Source organism: Hirundo rustica, chromosome 2, assembly GCF_015227805.2.
Source record: "Hirundo rustica isolate bHirRus1 chromosome 2, bHirRus1.pri.v3, whole genome shotgun sequence".
In the NCBI taxonomy this organism is placed as follows: Eukaryota; Metazoa; Chordata; class Aves; order Passeriformes; family Hirundinidae; genus Hirundo; species Hirundo rustica.
Genome location: NC_053451.1, coordinates 57,663,062 through 57,682,251, shown reverse-complemented (window position 1 = coordinate 57,682,251; position 19,190 = coordinate 57,663,062). Strand labels below are relative to the sequence as shown.

Genomic DNA, 19,190 nt, shown 5'->3' with positions numbered 1-19,190 from the left:
GCTCCAGATTCAGAGATTTAAGTGTAGGTCTCCACATGAAAGCCAGTGGCTTCATCTCCCACTGTGGTTGAAAGAGCCTGGAGAAAAAATCATCTCAAAGGTCTCGGTGTTTGGTACACTGAGCATTGCTATTATAAAAAAGAGCTCAGATACTTTGTTCATACGAAACACCTACACCACCAGCACTAAACACTGAATCAGAAGTTTTGCCCCATCACTCTTACATCCACCCTCAGCACTCCCTCTTTGAAATTCACATGGATATCTGAAACTATGTCTGAGGAAAGATGGTACCTCACTCTAAATCATTCCGAACCAAAAATGCTTCATCACCCACACTGGTGTCCTAGTATTGAAGTGTGCAGCTTCTTTGGTGTTCTCTACTCTAGACCACCTCCTTTTGCCAGCATTAAAATCACATCTATTATAAGTAATATGAAAAGCTTGAATAAACCATCTGGTAATATAAAATCAAACCAAGGAAAACTCAAAAGCTAATTGCAAAGACGAACTTATTGACAAAGACATATTTTTGAATAATTTTGAATTGCAAAGAATTTTCTTCTGTCATTTGGCTTTCCCAAAATTCATGTCTGTTAACATTTTCTAATTTGCCCTAATTTATCAAACAAACATGACATACAATTACTTATTCCATAATCACTACCCTTTTTACATACCATTAGGTGGAAAATATTAAAAAAAGTCCAAAGAATTCAACATACTGCTTGTATTTTCCCCGTGTTTGCCTTTATTCTTTGCAACAGCCCTAGTCATTAAACTGCTAAGTTTCACTTTCTTTTCTGGTCCTTTTCTAACTATGTCACGGCAGTGAGTACATTTACATGTTGTATTTACACTTAGTTACATCATTGAGTAGTGAAGAGGATTTATAGTTTTGCTATAATTTTTTGTATCTTTTATTCTTTTTCCTTAATCTAGTCTTGCACACTGGGCAGGTTCACATGGAACAGTTAAAAATGATAACGATATCCTTTTTCTCAGATATCATACTTAATTAAAAAACTGTAAAAACACATTATATAGAAAATATTACTCTAGTCAGCACTGTTCAGAGCTCACCAAAAGTGGATTTTACCTGTGCTAGACACTGTATTGTCCCATTTCCTACTACCTAAAATACCACTGACAACCCTCTAGATTAGATTATCATAACAAATGGTGTACACTACACAATTTGTCCCTTGCTGTCATTCTCTTATATTTCCAAATTATTTGGTAAACAGGTACTTTAACGGGTTACAGAATAAATGAGACCACATTATTTCATTGTACAATAATGCTGATATTTACCAAGAGGTCTGGGAAACCAATAACAATAGTAGCGTAATTATGCTCGTCTGAAAAGATCCTGTTGGGGGAGCTGATCTTTTGTCCCACAGCAGCACTGAGGTTTTCTGAAGATAGCTGGTCAGCTGAAACTGCATGAGGCACACACAGTTCTGACACTAAACAGGAAAATTAAACAAAATGAAAGTCATTAAATCCAGATGTGCAATAGGAAATTACATTAACTGTAAGAGTGCTGAGCACTGAAGGCTGGCTATTACTTTGAGCATAGAATAACTAAAAAGCAGAAGATCTGATTATACTATACTATAACACAGTGGAGAAGGAAGTAATCCTATTTTTGTAAAGTCAAGTACTTAAAATCAGGAAATAGTAGCTTTGTAGTTGTTTATACCACTTAATTTTGCCCTCTACTGTACAAATGAGGCAGGAAGCCTATGGAATAGAACAGAACAGCATGTGATCTCATTGAAAATTGTTATAATGCAAATGCACCAAAAGACAAAACACAGATTTGCACAGGTAAGTGTCAATGTGACATTTCTTGGTGACTCTATTGTCTTTGTAATTTAAACAATATTGTTTGTAATGCATTTCTGTTAAATAATGTTTTTCTTTGTCTTTAAGCTAAGAAAAACTGATTTTTATTCTGTGTATCTGTGAGAGCCCTTTACCTTGCCTTGAACTACCAACACAATCAGAACCTGCTATCTTTAGTTCTGCACTGTTTCCACTTCGATGGGCTCAAGACTATCTTGTTTGCATGGCAGTGGGAGAAAACCTTTGCTCCCTCAAAGGATAAATGGTCTGGGTCAGCAGTAAACCCACACTGGTCTATGTTTTTTTTAGTTCTCTTGTCACAGATTCTGCCTCAAAGAGCAGGAACAGGCTGAATATGTTACATTTGGGGTTTGCTGGATGATTTGGAAAAAGGTAGACAGGGGATATGATATTTCAGAATGGAAGAGAAGAAACAAGATAACAAATGATAAAAATAGCACAGAAAGCATGCAGCAATAAACTGCCCACAACTACTTTGAGACTGGAAATTATAATAACATTTATATCCATCTGAGGAATGATACTCCAGAATGTTTTCTAAATAAGGCAGTAAGAGGAAGGAAACTACTGTGCTCTGATAGCGCTTGATAAGTTGGTAGAATAAACTGTACAAAAGTTTAAAAGGATTCTGGATATTTTGGCTGTGGTTAGTTTTTGGTATCCACCTGGTTGCTGTTTATGTAAACAAAGCCCTATTACTTGTCAATAACATTAGTTTGTACCATGTTTACACTGTGTTAATCTCATTTTTCTTATTTACGCCAGCCACAAGAACCAGAACAAAACTTGTTCCTTCTTTAAGAGATAGAAAGTGGTTTCTGTGTTTGTTTCTTCTGTCTCTCTGATATATAATGACCAAAACCTATGAACCCTTATGTGGGATGCACATGTACTTCCAGTCTTATTAGACCAAGTAGAGTAAAGTTTTCATGCACTGTGATCAAATACTCAGTGTTGAAAATGCTATCAGATTTGAAGATAGACAGATCTTACCAGGCAGAATGACAACCATTGCAGATTTCTGCCTTACTGTGTAACTAAGACATGCCTCAATGCCTAGCACCATCTGGTAATTTTACTGATCAAATTCCCCCTATCTTTTAACACAAGTGTTATGATCCCAATGGCCTCCTGCACACTATCAACAGATCTACAGAAACAGAAACAGATCTACAGTTCTACAGAAAAATCTGTAGAACTGTAGAACCTACTGTTCTGTTCTAACAGTAGGTGGTTTGCATTTTTCTGAGGGTTGGGAAATGTTTTCTAGCTCATCAGAGTGTGAGTAGCAGACCTGCAACAGTCTACGGTTTGAAATCATTAGTATATTTGTTCCCTTCTATCCCTGTTTTAATTCCTGCCTAGTCATCTTTCTTCCTGTTCCATTCAACATGCTTGTCTGTTTGCTGAAAGTCCATGACTGAGGGTGTTGAACACTACAATGAAATGAAAATGATTTATTCAAACAACTTGAAGTTTGAGTATGGAAAGTGCCTTGAGAAAAGTTATTGTTATTAACAAACATGATAAGGGGGAAAAAACCAGAATCAGAGATGGTTACTCATACTTTTTAAAGAGTCTAGTTTATGCAGCTGCAAACAGAAATGAAAAAAAGAATAATAATAAAAAAAAACTAGCCAAGCTTGCATCCAGTACCTGTTGTTAAGCCAAATCCCATGTCAGCTGGCTCTTCACTCAATGCATGCAGCTGGCAAAACTCACTGTCTTGAGCTTCCATATGGGCACGCTTGGTTAAAAGAAATTTCCTGTAAAAGATATGTGTTTATAATAATTCCTGATTAAACTTGTCACTCTAAACAAGGACTTTTATCTTCTGAAACAGTGAAAACATTCTACATTTATATAAACAAGGTTATCAACACCTTTTGCTAAAACTAAATCGTGTATCCTGTGAGATAGGAAAGGATAGGCCAGCAAGCGGCAGATTTGTCTTCTGGTAACTATGTACACACTTTCATTTGCTGTGCATTTATAAAAATGAGACAGCAGAGTAACATTTCTTTCATGTGACCATGAAAGGAAGCAGGCACTAACTCTGGACAATATATCTGTATTTCCACAGATAGGTCCACCAACATCCTCATTTCTAAAGTATAATATCACCTTAGTAAAATTAATATTAACACACATATGATCAAAGCTAGTCTAGACTTTCAGAGGCCAGCACATCCTCTTCATTTCCTACTCTAAAAGTCTACCTGCATTTTCACCACGACAAATCTGCATATTAAACACCCACTTTTTAAGTCCATCCAGTTTCACAGACAGAAAAAAACATTTTGAGACCAGAAGCAAAACTCCTGAACACAAACGAGACACAAAGAACAAATAATGCCATCAAGAAAACTAGGCTGAACGAACTTATTTGTTTCATTTTCCACCAAGAGCCACCGGTCTTCAGCCACCAGGAAAACAGATTTCAGACAGATTGGAAGTGAGATGGTGTGAGTTTGACCCTCCAATACATCCAGTACAATAAGGTGGTTTCTATAAAATTAGAAGCCAAGAAAAGAATAATCAGATAGGGATATACACAAGGAGATCTGATATAAATCAATTTAATACAAGGATATAATTATTTACTCTCACCCTGTTTCTTTGTAGAATACCAGCCAGTTTTTGTGTGAAAACTCTCGGCACATTTTGTAGTTGCCCTGTATAGAAATAGGTCACAGGATAATTAGTATTTGTTAAGGTTCATCTGAGTGAGTTTCCTTTGACTCCTCTGAAAGCGTACTAGTTTTCTTTTTATTTAGAAGAATCCACAGCCTTAATTATCTCTCAAAATGCTATCTTGCTTGCCTTGTTTCTAGTCAAAAATTGTATAATAACATTATTAATTGTATAATAACATTATTTTGGACATAATTTGTTGTAACAATATGTTCCAGTTCCAGCCCTAAAAAGGGATATCTTAAAGACACACATCTACAAAATAAATTTATATTTTTATATCAATATTCCATAACATTGCTATTTCATGTGTAAGACATTTAAACATACATAAAAGTAAACAATTAAATGCTTGGGCTGTAAAACCAGAAAAAACTTAATGATCCTGTTTTTCCAGTACTGACATTTGCTTTTAAAAATTATAGTCTAATGGGGTAGGTGCTATTCCTCACCACATCTTCTTTGTTGCTCCACCAAGATGTTCTCTTAGGAGAGTCTTGAGCATCTGAGAGCAAAAGTCGGCGAAGGGCACCGTTGCTTGTATCCAGCAGCAAAACAACATTGCTCTGTAAATGAAAAGCAGATCCATTTACATCTCAAGCTCATTTAAGAGACTATAACAAATCTATCTGAAGCACTTTTGCAGCTCAAGCCATTTAGGACATTTTGAAAAGATTATCTAGATTTTGCTGCAAAAACGTAAGCTGGATTTTCTTGGTTCATTTCAAAGTTCATGGAGAAACTAAATTGAAGAGGTTAAGGACATGCAAGGGCTGGAATGATATTACAGCTTTTCCACAGCATTTTTTCTATACATCCAACATTCACTTTTGCATAACCTCTAGGAACTGGACTAGTATGGCTTACATGTCTAAGATGCAGCTACAGATAAGAGACATACCAATTAATTCTGTCAAGTCACTAAAATACTTAATTTAAGTTTTTATGTTTTCTTACCGATTTTCTGTTGGGCTAATTGCTTAAGTCCCACTGAAGGGGGAAACTGGTGAAAGAAGAAATGGCTTAGTACTTTCTCTCCAAGTTCATAGTTCTGATACTGTAGAGCCTATTAAATATCCCAAGGTGTGACAATCCTTCTGCACTCTCTCACAGCTTATAGTGTCACAGGTAGGATAGCAGGATGACTCAAAAGGATGGAGACCAGAAGCAGATGGGATGGTGCGAATCTCTTCTTACATCATGTGAAAAAGTGGTGTGCTAAATTTCAAGCTTTGTCAGATTTCTAATTTGTTACTCAAAGCCCAAGGGTCAACACATACTATCAAATGATAGGGGCTTTTTAAACATTTCTTTTTGTGAAGTACTATAGCTGTGTCTAATGTGTTTAACTAAGAATTCAAGACAACAGTCATTCAGGGTCAGCCTTAACTGCATCAAATGAGATTCAAAAGCTACAAAGGAATAAGTTAATTAAGCCTTGGGTTCAATTTTTTTGTTTGCCATTCAAGGAAGCATTCAGTTCTGCAAGGACATTAGGTTCTGCAAGGACTTACTAAAAGTAAACTGCCTACGTACAACATGTGCAATAACGCACAATAGACGTTAAGGAAGTAAAACATAAATTCCCACAAATTCCCCTAAATAAAACAAATACAAACAATCTGAGTCACAGCAGTTTTGTTCTTTTTGGGTATTCTTCATACTTTCGCTAGAAATATTTGTGAGAGTTAACTTTAAAAATGACAGTAATTTGAAACTAAATATGGTAAAGTATTTAAAATATTATCATGTTATTTGGAGCATTTGGGAATTTCAGTTCAAGTTCAATATTTCTAAAAAAAGAAACTTGCTTATGTACTACAAACAGATTATAGAAATATGGGTCAGAAAAAAAAAATAGGACATTTGCTTTGGATTTTGGTTTTCTGCCATATTTCATTTAGACAATTCTGAAACAGCATTAGCCTTCCACGTGAGATAAAGAACACATATGAATCAATTATATTCTTCCATTTAGTGTTAAATTTATGAGAGCAGTTGGTAGTATAAAAAGCTTCTCTACTCCACCCCTTTTGATGTTAATGGTTTCCTTCTGTGCTAAGTGACTGATGTATATTCTGTCTGTGTTTAAGAATAGATTTTTGCGTCACTTGTGAACACATCCAAGAGCAGCTCTGGCAGCTCTTCAAGTGGGCTGGGAGAAGACGTTGGTGTGCAATTCCGCTCTGTTTGTTCTTGACTGGGAGAAAAGTAACCTCTGGGCGACCTCCCGACCCCAGTGTCTGGAATTCCAAACCCTGGGCAGATGTAATAACCAATCTTGTGAAGTGGTGTGACTTTATTTTTAGTTACAAAGTTTCCCTTTCCTTACTGTTGTTTTTATTTTAGCTAGCATTTTCCTCTAAAAAGTTCTTAAACCAAACAGGGCTGTGACTTCATTTTGCTGGTATTGAAAGTTGTTCCTTATGGTTCTGCAGACAGAGTGGAGAGCTTGGGGAAGTTTCAGAGTGGGACAGTGCAAATAACTCAGTTTAATGTTCTTGTATTATTCTCCCCAAACTCACTGTCAGTTTTGATCTGTTCTGCCCTCAATGTTTATGTCTTGAGCAAGCAAGCCTGCAAACACACAGTCTGCTTCAGACTGGGGCTCTTCCTTAGCTTGGCAGGGTAATCATACAACCTCTTGCCTCCTGTCCCAGTTCTTCTATTAGAGCTACTCAAGGATCCCTTGAGTGATAGACACATAACAATCCTGACACTGCAAATATTAGGCACAGATACAAACATAAACACACTGTTCATCAGGTTCAACTGGATAAAGTCTGTGCAGGAATTTATGGTTTGGGGCTCAAACCATCACATCTTCACAGGTAGGGAAATGTATGCAAGCAGACTACTGGTGTTTAATTAACGCAAGTGGTGTCTTTCAGGTGATTTGGGAGACACTGTATTCAAGATTTCAGTGAGAACAACTAATGGTATAAGCTTTGTGCTCATGGAAAATGAGCCTCCTCCCATTCTACAGAAGGTGCACACATCTCTATATAAGCAGACCTTTACTGTAATGTGTACTCACAGAAAAGGAAAGTCTTATACAACACTAAAAAAAAAAACAAAAAAAAAAAAAACAAAAAAAACACCTAGTTCTTGAAGAAAATAAGAAAATACACCCTTTGTTCTGAAGACATACATCAGAATATCATGGGGACTGGAAGTTACAGAGGTTACTACTACTATGTTACTGTTATTTCCATATTCAGGTCCTCACTTGTGCTTCAGGCTAGATCATAATAATGTGCGGTAAAAAATGGCTGCCATCTCCTACATATGGTGAGAGAGGCGGATCTCTGTGTCAGTTTCTGTGCCACAGACTCCCTCACTCCCTTGTTATCAGAGAGCTTTGACAGAACTGCAGCAGCACGTGAGATGGGGAGAAGCATTTCCCTCCTTCCCCACCCCACTTCCTGACCAAGAAAGATAAAAGCAGAGTTAAAGGATGCTGGCAGGACACTGCCTGAACAAAGCCTGTTGTGCTCCCTGAGGTAGACTGTAGGTTACTCTGTTTGTCTGGTTGTAGCCTTTCAACACAGTAAAGAACTTGTAAAAAATTCTGGAAGTGTCCTGGTTATTTATGGGCAAATCAATTCTCCATGTGCAGTTTGCTCCTACAGCCCCATATAAAATCAAGCATAAAAGTTATCAAAATTCTTTTTTGTCTGTACTTGTTCTCCTTCTGAGCAGTAGAAGTGATAGATGCAGAAAGAAAAATGCATATGGGAAGGCACAAAGCTTTAGCAGGAAATAAGAGTAGGCCCTGAAGTATTTGTGGGGAGGACAGATGGCAGAGGCATTGCTTCTTTGAAAAGATGAATGCAATTCCCATCTTACAAAGAAGTTACTTGAGATTTCTGCAGAGTCCTTTCAAAGTATTTGAGTTTATTCTGAACAAAAAAGATGGAGTCAAAACAGCTCGCACTCACTGAGACACCAATGGCCACCATGAGAAATAAAATCAACCACCCTTTCTTCCAAGATCTAAATGTCGCCTAAAAGCAGATAAATCTCCCACTTGTGCCATTAAGTTAAATCCCTGAGGAGTTTACTTTCAGTAATTTTGTATTTAAAAGGACAGGAAGAAACAGTTATTTTTCATTTTATTTCACTGTAGGGCTCTTCTGAATCTAGATGGATGTCATCTGGGAACAACAGAAAACACACAAGCTTATCTGAAGAGCCACAATGTCATGATTTCATCTTTTACAATAAGGTTATTTATTGTAAAATTGTTTAATTCACTTAAAATTGCTCCTTTTTATAACTTATTCAGAATCATTAATCTCCAAAGACCTTTATTAAAAAAAAAAAAAAAAGAAAAAGCTGCTTTTGGTATTGTCTAATTAATTAATGGGTTATATTGACTATTATAAAATAGCAGTTGTCAAGTGGCCCTTTTATTTAATAAATGCAAGTTCTTATTTCTACAAATATTTTTAATACTTCTTAGTCTTTTTGCAACTAAACACAGATGAATCTCTAAAGCACCAAATATGTGATTTATATTGTTTTTCTTGTTTTGTTTGATGCACTCCAGCACAATTACCTAACCCTTGTAGCCCTGCCCAAAATGCAGATGTGCCACTAATCTACTCTTCTTAACACGTGAGTGCTGCAAGTTCTGAGTGTATGCTTGCCAGTGATCTTAGTGCACACAAATGTAGGCATCTTGACTATATGCCAAGCCTTCCTCTGGAGACAGTGGAAAGAGAGAGGCACTCCCAGAGGGCAATTAAACATGTTCTACTTTAGCTGAGTCTTCAGGTCACCTTTATTCTCCCAACAAATACAGAAGGTACTCAGGTGATTATCTCAGACCATATGCTTACCTGCTAACATCAATAATAATAGATTAAATTTCATACACACCAACATCCACCTCATTTCACAGGTGTACAGAGAACATGATTTTTCCATGGCTCCACTGCAGGAAGACATAGGAATAAAACCTAAGCTCTATGTGGAAAAATTAGACTGCTTGAGAATACCTCTTGTGATTCAGTGTGAACTAGAGATCCTAATACTTGAACTCCAACATAAGGAAGGATAGCAGTAGCTGTGAAGACTACAACAACAGCACTCATCTAACCTATGTTTTAGTGTCTCACTTGAGAACCAATCTCAAATAAATAACCAGTGTAGTCCATGGATACGAGCATGCAACATACAAGAGAATAATTTTTCTTCTTTTTCTTGTTTCCTGTCTAAGTTACTTGCTTAAGTTCTCAAGAAGTCTAAAATTACTTTTGAATGGTGCCCTAAGAATCAGACTTTTTGCAAACAAGTTTGTAATTAAATAAAACATATTTTCAGAAACAGTGAATAAGGTCTGCCTTAATGGTAAAAATATGAAAAAAGTCCTAAGATAATGCAAAACATTCAGAATATTTTAATTCTGTATTATTTTCCAGTGTAAAAAAGACTTATTTACAGACAAGTTGTAGTCACCTGTAGCACTTGCCAAAGAAGACAAGTCTGAAACTTCCTTAATATATTTTAGTTTCTCTAAAGGCTTCAATTCAACTCCTGTATCCTTCTCTCCCCCTGGGGAACCCAGGGGGACTTGTACTCCAACAGCAATATTTAAGCTTTGTCAGGGTAAAATGTGAGGTTACAGTGTGACTGAAGTCATCTGAAAAGGGACACTGAACTACCACAATCTCTCCACAGAATGAATTTTATTTCAGAGTCCAAAAAATGTATCTATCATACCATCACTAAAATGTATATTCCATGAGGACAGCCAAATCCAGACTCTTAGATAACCACCTAAAACTTCATGGAAAAACTTTCATTTCTGACACCAGATGCCACTGGGATTTGGTCAAAATCAAAATGTTAGGAATTTTTGAGATTTGGAATGTAAAGAATATTGCTGGCTGTATATTAAAAAGTGTGAGACATTCTTAACATTCTTAGATACAAGACAGACTGCCATCTGTTTTAGTTTCCTGCATCAACTTCGCTGAAGGAAGCCAAGAATTATTTAGAACCAAAAAAGTGCTATGTGCACCCCAAAATAGCCCAAATGGTATTTCTATAGCTGTTCAAAAAGCAGGTAACCTCAGAATAATATTGTTTCCAGTTTGCACTGGAAAATATCCAGTAGGCAGCTGCACTTGCATAGGCCATTCTACCAAAGGCAGAAGAATTGTGTTTCTCATAAGGCACTGAGCTTAACTGCAGCATCTGACACCAGAAAGTGGCATCAACACTTGACAAATATTCCTAGAACAACATTACTGCAGAAATACCTGAAATGACTGAAAACTATTACCATCCCAAATCAATGTAGGAAAAGTTCTTCTTAATTAGAAGTCTCTCACCTACGGAAAAACTGACAGAGGAAATTCAAAGAAAGGAAAAACCAGCCAACAATAATGACCAGATTTAATAATGGCCCATGTCAAATCATAATGACTGGAAGGTAGTGTAATAAACTATTATTAATATAAAAAAATGAACAGCAGCTGCCCGGTATATACTGTCGTCTCTTCCCACTCCTGGGCAAAGAAGTTTTGAATTGGAAATGTTACACTCAGCTCACAGATAGTAGGGGAAAGTGCAAAGTATGCAATAGTTGTCTTTAAAAAAGCATATGAGTAAAACCAACACTGAAATTGTTAGTGGTTCTCATTTTATATTGCTGATGTCAAAGCTTACCTAGTCTTCCTTCTAGTCTCAACACTTCTCAGGTTACAGAAGAAGAAATAAAAGGATTGACAAAACAAATACGGAGCAAATACAAGCAACATTTTACTTGGTGACTCAGAAAATGTCTCTTTTATAAACTAGTTGAAAGTAAAAGGGGGACAAGATTGGAGCAGAACTTAAGTACAAATAACACACTTTGTACTTCACAAACATATGCTGTTTGATGGATACTCTCAAACTTGACACAGTCTCCCTCACTCTCCCATAAAGCCAATCTTCCTCTGCCAATAAGAGAAGCAGGTAGAAATCAGCTTCAAGAATAGAAGAGGACATTGTCCAGGTAAAGACTGCAAGAGGAAAATCTCCATTTAAAAACTAAAGCTGAAGGCAACTCCCAAGCTACAAGTACAATAAAAGAGAGAACATTCAGCAGGAGGTAGCCTTGTCCAGTCTATAGAGGTAGAGTCCCCAGTGACATACCCTCATGATACTACTTTGTTCATGACTAAACATTTAGCTGGAATTTAATTTTTTTTACCTCCTCTTCATGTAGAACCACTTGACCTTTAAGTGGATTTCCCAGTGGTGCTGCTGTCACAAAAGGTTGCCAGACACTTCCAACTGTTCTTGGGAAGAGGTCATAAAGATCCACAAAGTATCCAGTCTTACTAGAAATGTTCATGAAGTATAAGGAAACAGGATTGCATGTAGTAACATAAAGAACATTTCCATGTTCCTCTTCTGAAATAAGAAAAAAAAAATAGTAGAAGGATACTGACCTTGTGCATTTCTCTTCTGGAAATAGATATGCCAATAAAACAGGCAGATGATATAGCAAAAAGTACTGAAAAATTACCACTGTAGACAAGGGAGATAAAGAGAAATGATCTCTTGATATTAACTAAATGTTAACAGGCAGAACCTTGCCACAACACTATTAATTCGAAACAAGTAGTCCAAGACACATTTGTGTAGGCATGACTGGAGTGTCTGCCAGTTGCTAGTATGTTCATCTGATTTTGTTTGTTTATAATCTTGTTTCTTCTTCTATCTCTATCCTATTCTCCCTTTAAATTCATGTATTTAATAATTAAACATAGGTTGAATACAAACCTTGTACAGAACTTTTCACATAAACCACCTTCCTGAAAAATTTCAGACAATTCTTGAAACCAATACAAAGCTACCTAATTTCTGCTTCTGCTGTCTAGTCTAGAGACTAGACAGAGTTAGAGAATAAAGCAGGTATTTATTAAAGGCCTTTAACAGATACACCTTGGCCAGTGCAAATGCCTTGCCGAGGCTATACCCAAGATGGACGATGGTCATGAGTTTTTCAGAGAGATATGTTTGGTCTGTTTGCATATCAGGGGTTAACTGTCCAATTACAGCTTCAGGTAATGAAGTAATATACCCCCAGTTTGCTTGCCCTGGCTCCCCATTCTGATTCACTTTTGTTTATACTTTTCGGGGTCTGAGGCCGTGAGGGTGACCTTGGTTCTTAGGTCTGGAAGGATTGTTTGTGTGACCAAAATGTGAAGAGAGCTTACTAGCACTTCACAGGGATTTCAGAGTTAATACACTAATGCAGTATAGGATCTGAAAAATATAAAAAGCTAAAAACTTAATTAAAAACATCAATGCTTAATGACGAACCCTAAAAACATTAATGAATATTTCCAATGTTGCAATTCCCTCTGGATATAAGCTGTAGAGGTAACTAAGGCAGATTTGGTCCAGTGAGAAAGAATCAGTAAGAGCACAGAGTAAAACAGCACAGAATGCTCCAAGTTAAAAGATTTGTATTAGAACTGAATTGAGAAAGGAAACAAAGATTTTTTTTTTGTCAAGTAATGCACTGTTAAACCCGCAAATTTATCAAACTTCTAATTTTGTGGTTGTGTTCTACTTTAATTATACTTCTTTCTCTTAGTTTGAGAAAGATACATATCCTCACAATGATCACAAGGCCTCAGTGGAATTATGCAACAATTTCAGTGGTTTATTTTTGTATTTCACCTACTATTTAAAAAAAAAAGCCGAAAAAGGTAAGTTACTCCTATAGTTCACTCCCATACTCCATATTTTTAATTCCATTAAAAGTTTTTTACAATCCCTAGTATTATTCCTATACTCTACTGCAAGCATATCTAGAAATGCACACTACTGTAAATGCACTGGAGTGTTGTTACTACACCTGAAATCCCCCATATTGCCCTTTTATATTCTGCCACCGGCTATTGGCAAGCACTTACAAAGTCAACAGCCCATTCCTTTGTCACCTTCAGGACATCTCATCTCTTTGTAATATTGCAGATCACTACAAAAGTCAGTAGCTTTTCTTACTGTACCTTTTGTTACCGTGACATCACAAACTAAGTTAATTTCATCTAAAGGCAGTGTCCAAAAAGCAAGTTCTTCTGTGAAACTGATGGACCTGGCTTCACGACGTTCCAGCGGAAAGCCTTGAATATTTAAGTACACAGGGCCCTAAAACAAAAAACAACCATGAGGGCTGCCTAAAAAATTCCACTCCACATTCATTAGGAAAATACAGAAGTCTTCTTCATGTTGTAATACTCTTAACAATAAAAAAACTACTAAATAATTTTTTATTTATTTCGAAACAAATTAAAGGGAAAAGGAAATGCCTTTTCTATAAACTCTCTGAATGCCTATACTACCATTTCCTTTATAGTATAGAAACCTCAGGCTTCTTCTCTTTAGTCTTTTCATGGTTTGAAAGCATTATCACTCAGTAGCACAAGGAGATACATGTACTGATAAAACACAGTTTATACAAGGAAACTACCAGAATATTTCTGTTCCAAAGAGATTGCATGGCAATTTCTTACTACATAAAGTTTAAATCTTATCCATACACCACATTAGAAGTAAAGGCTTTTCCTTACTCACTGGAGTAATAATTACTGAAGTTAAGCCAAGAACCCAGAGCTGAAAAGGACTTAGAAACTTTGGCTGCAGATGAAATTGTACCAAAGGTTCAGGTTCAAACTTGCCAGTGCCAAAGACCTGTAAGTCTTCAGCTGCAGGCAAAATAGAAACAGAAAACAGCTTTCTTTTCAGTCTCTGACCTTAGCCAAAAATTGAGATCTCGGGCCTGTAACTGGCCATCTCCAAACATCCAAAACAGCTAGAACATTTTTTCAGGAAAGGTATTTTCAATATCCTCATAAATACTTATTTTCAAGAACTTTTGGCCAAGTTTACTGATTTTCAAGCACATCTTGAGGGCTAGGTATCAAAAAATGGTAATTTTTCGAGTCAGTGTAAAATCTTCAAGAAGAAGTGACAAGGACCATGCCTTGTAGACACTCTTTTTCCTGAAGAAATTAATCACAGATTTCTCACATCCCAATACATAAAACCAATATTACGTGAATAATAATAAAAAAAAAATTAAAAGACAAACCTTTACATCTATTTTTTGAGTTTCGGATGAACACAGCATTTTCTTCTGTGCACTTCCTGGCTGATCGACTTTCCAGTACCCCATAAACTTAAGATCTGGTAATGGCAGTCTGTCAAATAATGTAGGAACAAATGAAGTTTGACATTTATTAACCAGTAAGTGATATGGAATAAATAATTTAGACAACTGCATTTTTCCAACAAAATATATCTGAAGACTCTCTTGCAGAAAGTGTTTCCTTGCTAAAACATTTAATTCCTTTTTAAATCACAAAAATTTTAGCCTTCTGGACTACTAATATAGACACAATCTAAGCAGTTTCATAAAAGAAGAAGCAATGCATATAATATGGCCTCAAAAGGAAAAGTTTTCCCATCTGAATTATGTGAGATATATCCAAACCATCTCTTTCTCTGCTTTATTCGGCAGATTTATTTATGAGGCAGGTTGTGACAGCACCCCTTAAAGGAATTCCTGTCAGTAGCTCACTCTTCTAAAACACTAGCAGAATAAGCACAGTAAGCTTATATTGCGGCTCATTAACCATGCAATAAAAGTCCTGCAAATTATTTCTGTTTATTTTACTACGGCACACATGAACAAAGGCAAAGGAGTATAGACATGAGAGTATCCCATTGCCTTCTGGCCAGTAAAATCTACAGAAAGGACAGGGACATCTTCAAAAGCCACATTTGCTTGCCTTGGTCTAATTTCCTCATTTCTGTGTCTTTTATCTAAGGAAAAACAAAACTCATTTATACAGGAAAAGAAAATGCTGATGTGTGATAATGTAGCATCACAGCAAAATACAGATAGCGCAATCCTTCTTTCTTTCTTTCTTTCTTTCTTTCTTTCTTTCTTTCTTTCTTTCTTTCTTTCTTTCTTTCCTTCTTTCCTTCTTTCCTTCTTTTCTTTCTTTTCTTTCTCTCCTCTAAAGGGATTTACAGCTGCTGATAGCAGTTTGACTACATTAACAGGCACGGATACCTTCAAGCTAACGAACTCATAACTTTCAGCTTCTTTTCTTTGGGCCCAGTCGCTCCTAAAGAGACCTCCTATCAAAACAGCATTCTGTCTTACATGCTGTTGCCCATTATTGTACAGCTACAGGACTTGGCAAGAGAATAGAAGACATTTCTTCTCTCAGTTTCTAAAAATATCTTCAAAGTCTATTTTAAGGAAGTTCTCTTACACTGTTTGTTAAAAGTATCTGCTTCATCTCTTCTATCCTGATGATGTTTGTTCCTACTGTCACAATTATTTTCCCTCTCCTCACCAACCAACACGGCACTTTTAGATATTAGAAGTTTTTAAAATTTCTTCTCTGTATTATTTTCAGAATAAGAAGGGATTTAAAAAAAAAAAAAAATCAGTTGGACTATATATAAACCACAGCATTTTAGTTTTATTTTATTTTCCCCCTAAGAACTTATTAGAAAAGTCAGGGAATGAATACAGATATCCCTTAATCTTTGCTACTCATTCAGGAAAGATGTCTTATCATTTCTTAATGGTACATTGATACCAAACCTCAAACAACTAGAAACCAGAAATCGCAGGCATTCACTCAGCCTCCATCACTATTCTGTGTTTGGACCATCTGCCAAGGCAGTCAGACAGCCAAAGACTGTTTTGCAAACAGAAAATGATTTGGATGCTATACACCATTGGTGCTCACAGATAAATAAATGGCCAGCTGCCAGCAATGTGCCATTGGGGCATGTAATGAGGAAAGAGTATCTCATTAATTCCCTCTCTTAGTCGAAGAACCAGGAAAGTCTTCATTGCCTGTTTGTTGCCTGACTAAAAACATCAATAGATATCAATGTTTGCAGAGTGATTAATTTTGCATTTTTCCTCACTTCATTCTGCATTTTTCCATTCCTACACCTAGCAAATATAGGCAAAATTCTGCCCAAATGAAGAAGTAAAATTAAGCCAGATTTAAAAAACCACCACAACAAAAACCCCCAAGTACATGGGGTTGTGTTTTTACATGGCAAATATTCAGCATCATCAGGAAAAAAACATTCATGATACAGTATTTCGACATATAAAAAATTCTTAGATACATTTATTCGCGCAACCAGAATAACAGGCTAACAGTCAAGTCACTAGACTAAATGTCAGTTCAGATGTCTATGAACTAGAATTTTACTTCAGGTTTTCATTTGGTTTTCTAAAGGATTTGTTGGCAAAGCATTGGTTATGTCTTGAACCACAAGTTGTTTTGTGTGCAAAAAGAGCCGTGGAGAAACCCTCTTTTTGCTCTATGACTCTGAGTAGCATAACCTCTGATATGCCTATAATCAGTTCTTCCCCATTAGCTCAGTGGAACATCAGCTCTCACAAAGATTTGGACTTTAGTTTTAATTCCTTACACATTACTCTCATGGACAACATCCTAGAAATCAACAACTTTACTAATGATCACGAACAGCTACTAAAATTTAAAACAAAACATATGTTAATAACCAGCTCTAACAGAATACCCTGCTTTTTATGGCAACAGAATTACAGATTGCATTCCCAAATAAACATTTCCACTATGTTTCAGCTTTCTGGAAATTTTCTTCGCTAATAGTTCCTCTCTTCCCTCATGAAAACTGATTTCTACTTTCTCCTAGATTTCTGAGGTTCTCTTCCCTGTTTCTGAATGATTTTTTTTCTCTGAGGCAGCAGAGAAAAAATAAATAGCAAAGAGGAGAGAAATTGAGATCTGAATTTCAGAATAAAACAGAAAGCAAAGTTCATAATATAAAGCTCTTTGTCAAGAGTAATACGGATCTCATTCTTCCAGGGCCTGACAATTTTTTTTCCTTTGCTACTGCTCTCTCATGGAAATCTGGTCTAAGAAAGACAGAGTATTGAAGAAGGTGGTGGCATTAAGGTCTTACAATCAATCAGCTTCCTGAATGACTTTCAGGAGGGAGTGAGGGTGCAGAATGGCTGGAACAACATATGCACACTGAACATGTGTATACATCTTAACAGCCTTCCCCTAGTGAATACATATGATACACACTGAAGTAAAGAAATTACCTTATTTTCCCAGGACTTATAATTATAACAAGCATATTTTGAAAATAACTTGAAGTGACAGGACTACTAAAAGCTTCACTAGATTCTCCTGCCACATTGCTGTATTTCAAATTAATTAACCAAATAGCATTTACATAAAAGGTAGATAGAACACAATGGAATAGTCAACACTGGCAAAAATCTGTAAGGCAAAGATAGGTATAAAAAAATGCAGTGGCTGGGTAAGAATGGTACTAAAACTTCATTGGTCTCTCCAAGCTGGGGTGTACCGGGTGTGAGCAAGCCATGATTTTTGCCTTCCTCAAAAGCTGGAAAGGGTTTCCAGAACAGAAAAACTACAGGTTGACTGCCTTATTCTTGTGAGAAATCCAAGATTTAAGAGCAAGTTCTAAGGAAGTATTCCTGATCATTTTTTTTATTATGGATGTGTCAAGACCTATTGCTTAAGGAAAATTCAAAATTGCTTTTACCTTTATTCACCCTTTATTTTAGATGCCGGTTTTCTATACGATTACTGCTGTCCATGAAATGTATACATAGGCAGGTAGTTTTCGGAAAAGTGGTTGCACAAGACCTACAGTTGATGGGGCAACTCTACAAAAAATTACTATTTAGCTTGAATTTCTGCATGCACAGCTGTCAAAGGAGAAATGATCTGTCAAAACATACCTCCCTTGTGCTGCTAGAAAATTTTTCAAAGTGACACGTATAGAATACAGTTTCTTTCCATTTAATATTTTTGATTTAAGAAAATAAATTCATTTTAGGGTATTTAAAAATAATCAAACAACAAAAAAAAAACTTAAATCACCAAAAACTGTGTTCAAAAAGTCAACAGAATCTGCTTTATGAAGTTATTTGTTCAGCTTTCAGATCTTCTAGCTATTGTTCATAGCTAGAAGATGGCTATGAATCTTGTAAAACTCAACTTCCACTGAAAGCAAATTCTTCACTGTCAGACATCGTATTAGTACAGCTGTGGACAAGAACTACGACAGACAACAAAGCTGCTTAATATATGATCTTGTAAACCAGCTCAGTGCTGGCACAGAATGTATTATTCAAGGCCTCCAGTAACAGCCTGTGCTCCATCTAGCTGAAAAGATTTCCATCCCACGTAACCTTTTTGGACTTAAGTAAGATACAGCTTGAAATCAGGAAAATTCCTTGCCAACCAGTTCTCCATAATTTATCCAAATGTATTTTGATTTGAATACATCTAGTAGACATTCTGAAGCAGACATTCAGAACAGTTGTATGTTAAAACTCCTGTTCCCTGACAATTCCCCTTCCTCAGCTGGCCCCTCATCACACAGGGTTTACAACAGATACGTATGTTATGAGACGTATCAAATAATTAACTACAGATTACCCGGGGGGAAAAGAAAGCCACACAAAAGAACAGTCTCAAGGGAAAAACAAAGCTGTTATAATTTACATATGTACATTACATATATACCACACACTTCATATAAAAAAA

General features: G+C 36.3%; 1 protein-coding gene across 2 annotated transcripts in view; it reads right to left on the bottom strand.

The window, feature by feature from the left end:
- Positions 1-19,190, bottom strand: part of VWA8 (von Willebrand factor A domain containing 8) — a 189,629-nt gene that overhangs the window by 53,412 nt on the left and 117,027 nt on the right. For both annotated transcript variants that reach the window (XM_040054627.2, XM_040054626.2), the window contains exons 27-34: positions 14,669-14,777; positions 13,587-13,725; positions 11,774-11,976; positions 5,019-5,132; positions 4,483-4,547; positions 4,255-4,380; positions 3,529-3,638; positions 1,315-1,469 (exon numbers count right to left, since the gene is read on the bottom strand). In XM_040054627.2, the coding sequence (XP_039910561.1) occupies positions 1,315-1,469; positions 3,529-3,638; positions 4,255-4,380; positions 4,483-4,547; positions 5,019-5,132; positions 11,774-11,976; positions 13,587-13,725; positions 14,669-14,777 (1,021 nt within the window). The remainder of the gene's footprint in view (positions 1-1,314; positions 1,470-3,528; positions 3,639-4,254; positions 4,381-4,482; positions 4,548-5,018; positions 5,133-11,773; positions 11,977-13,586; positions 13,726-14,668; positions 14,778-19,190) is intronic.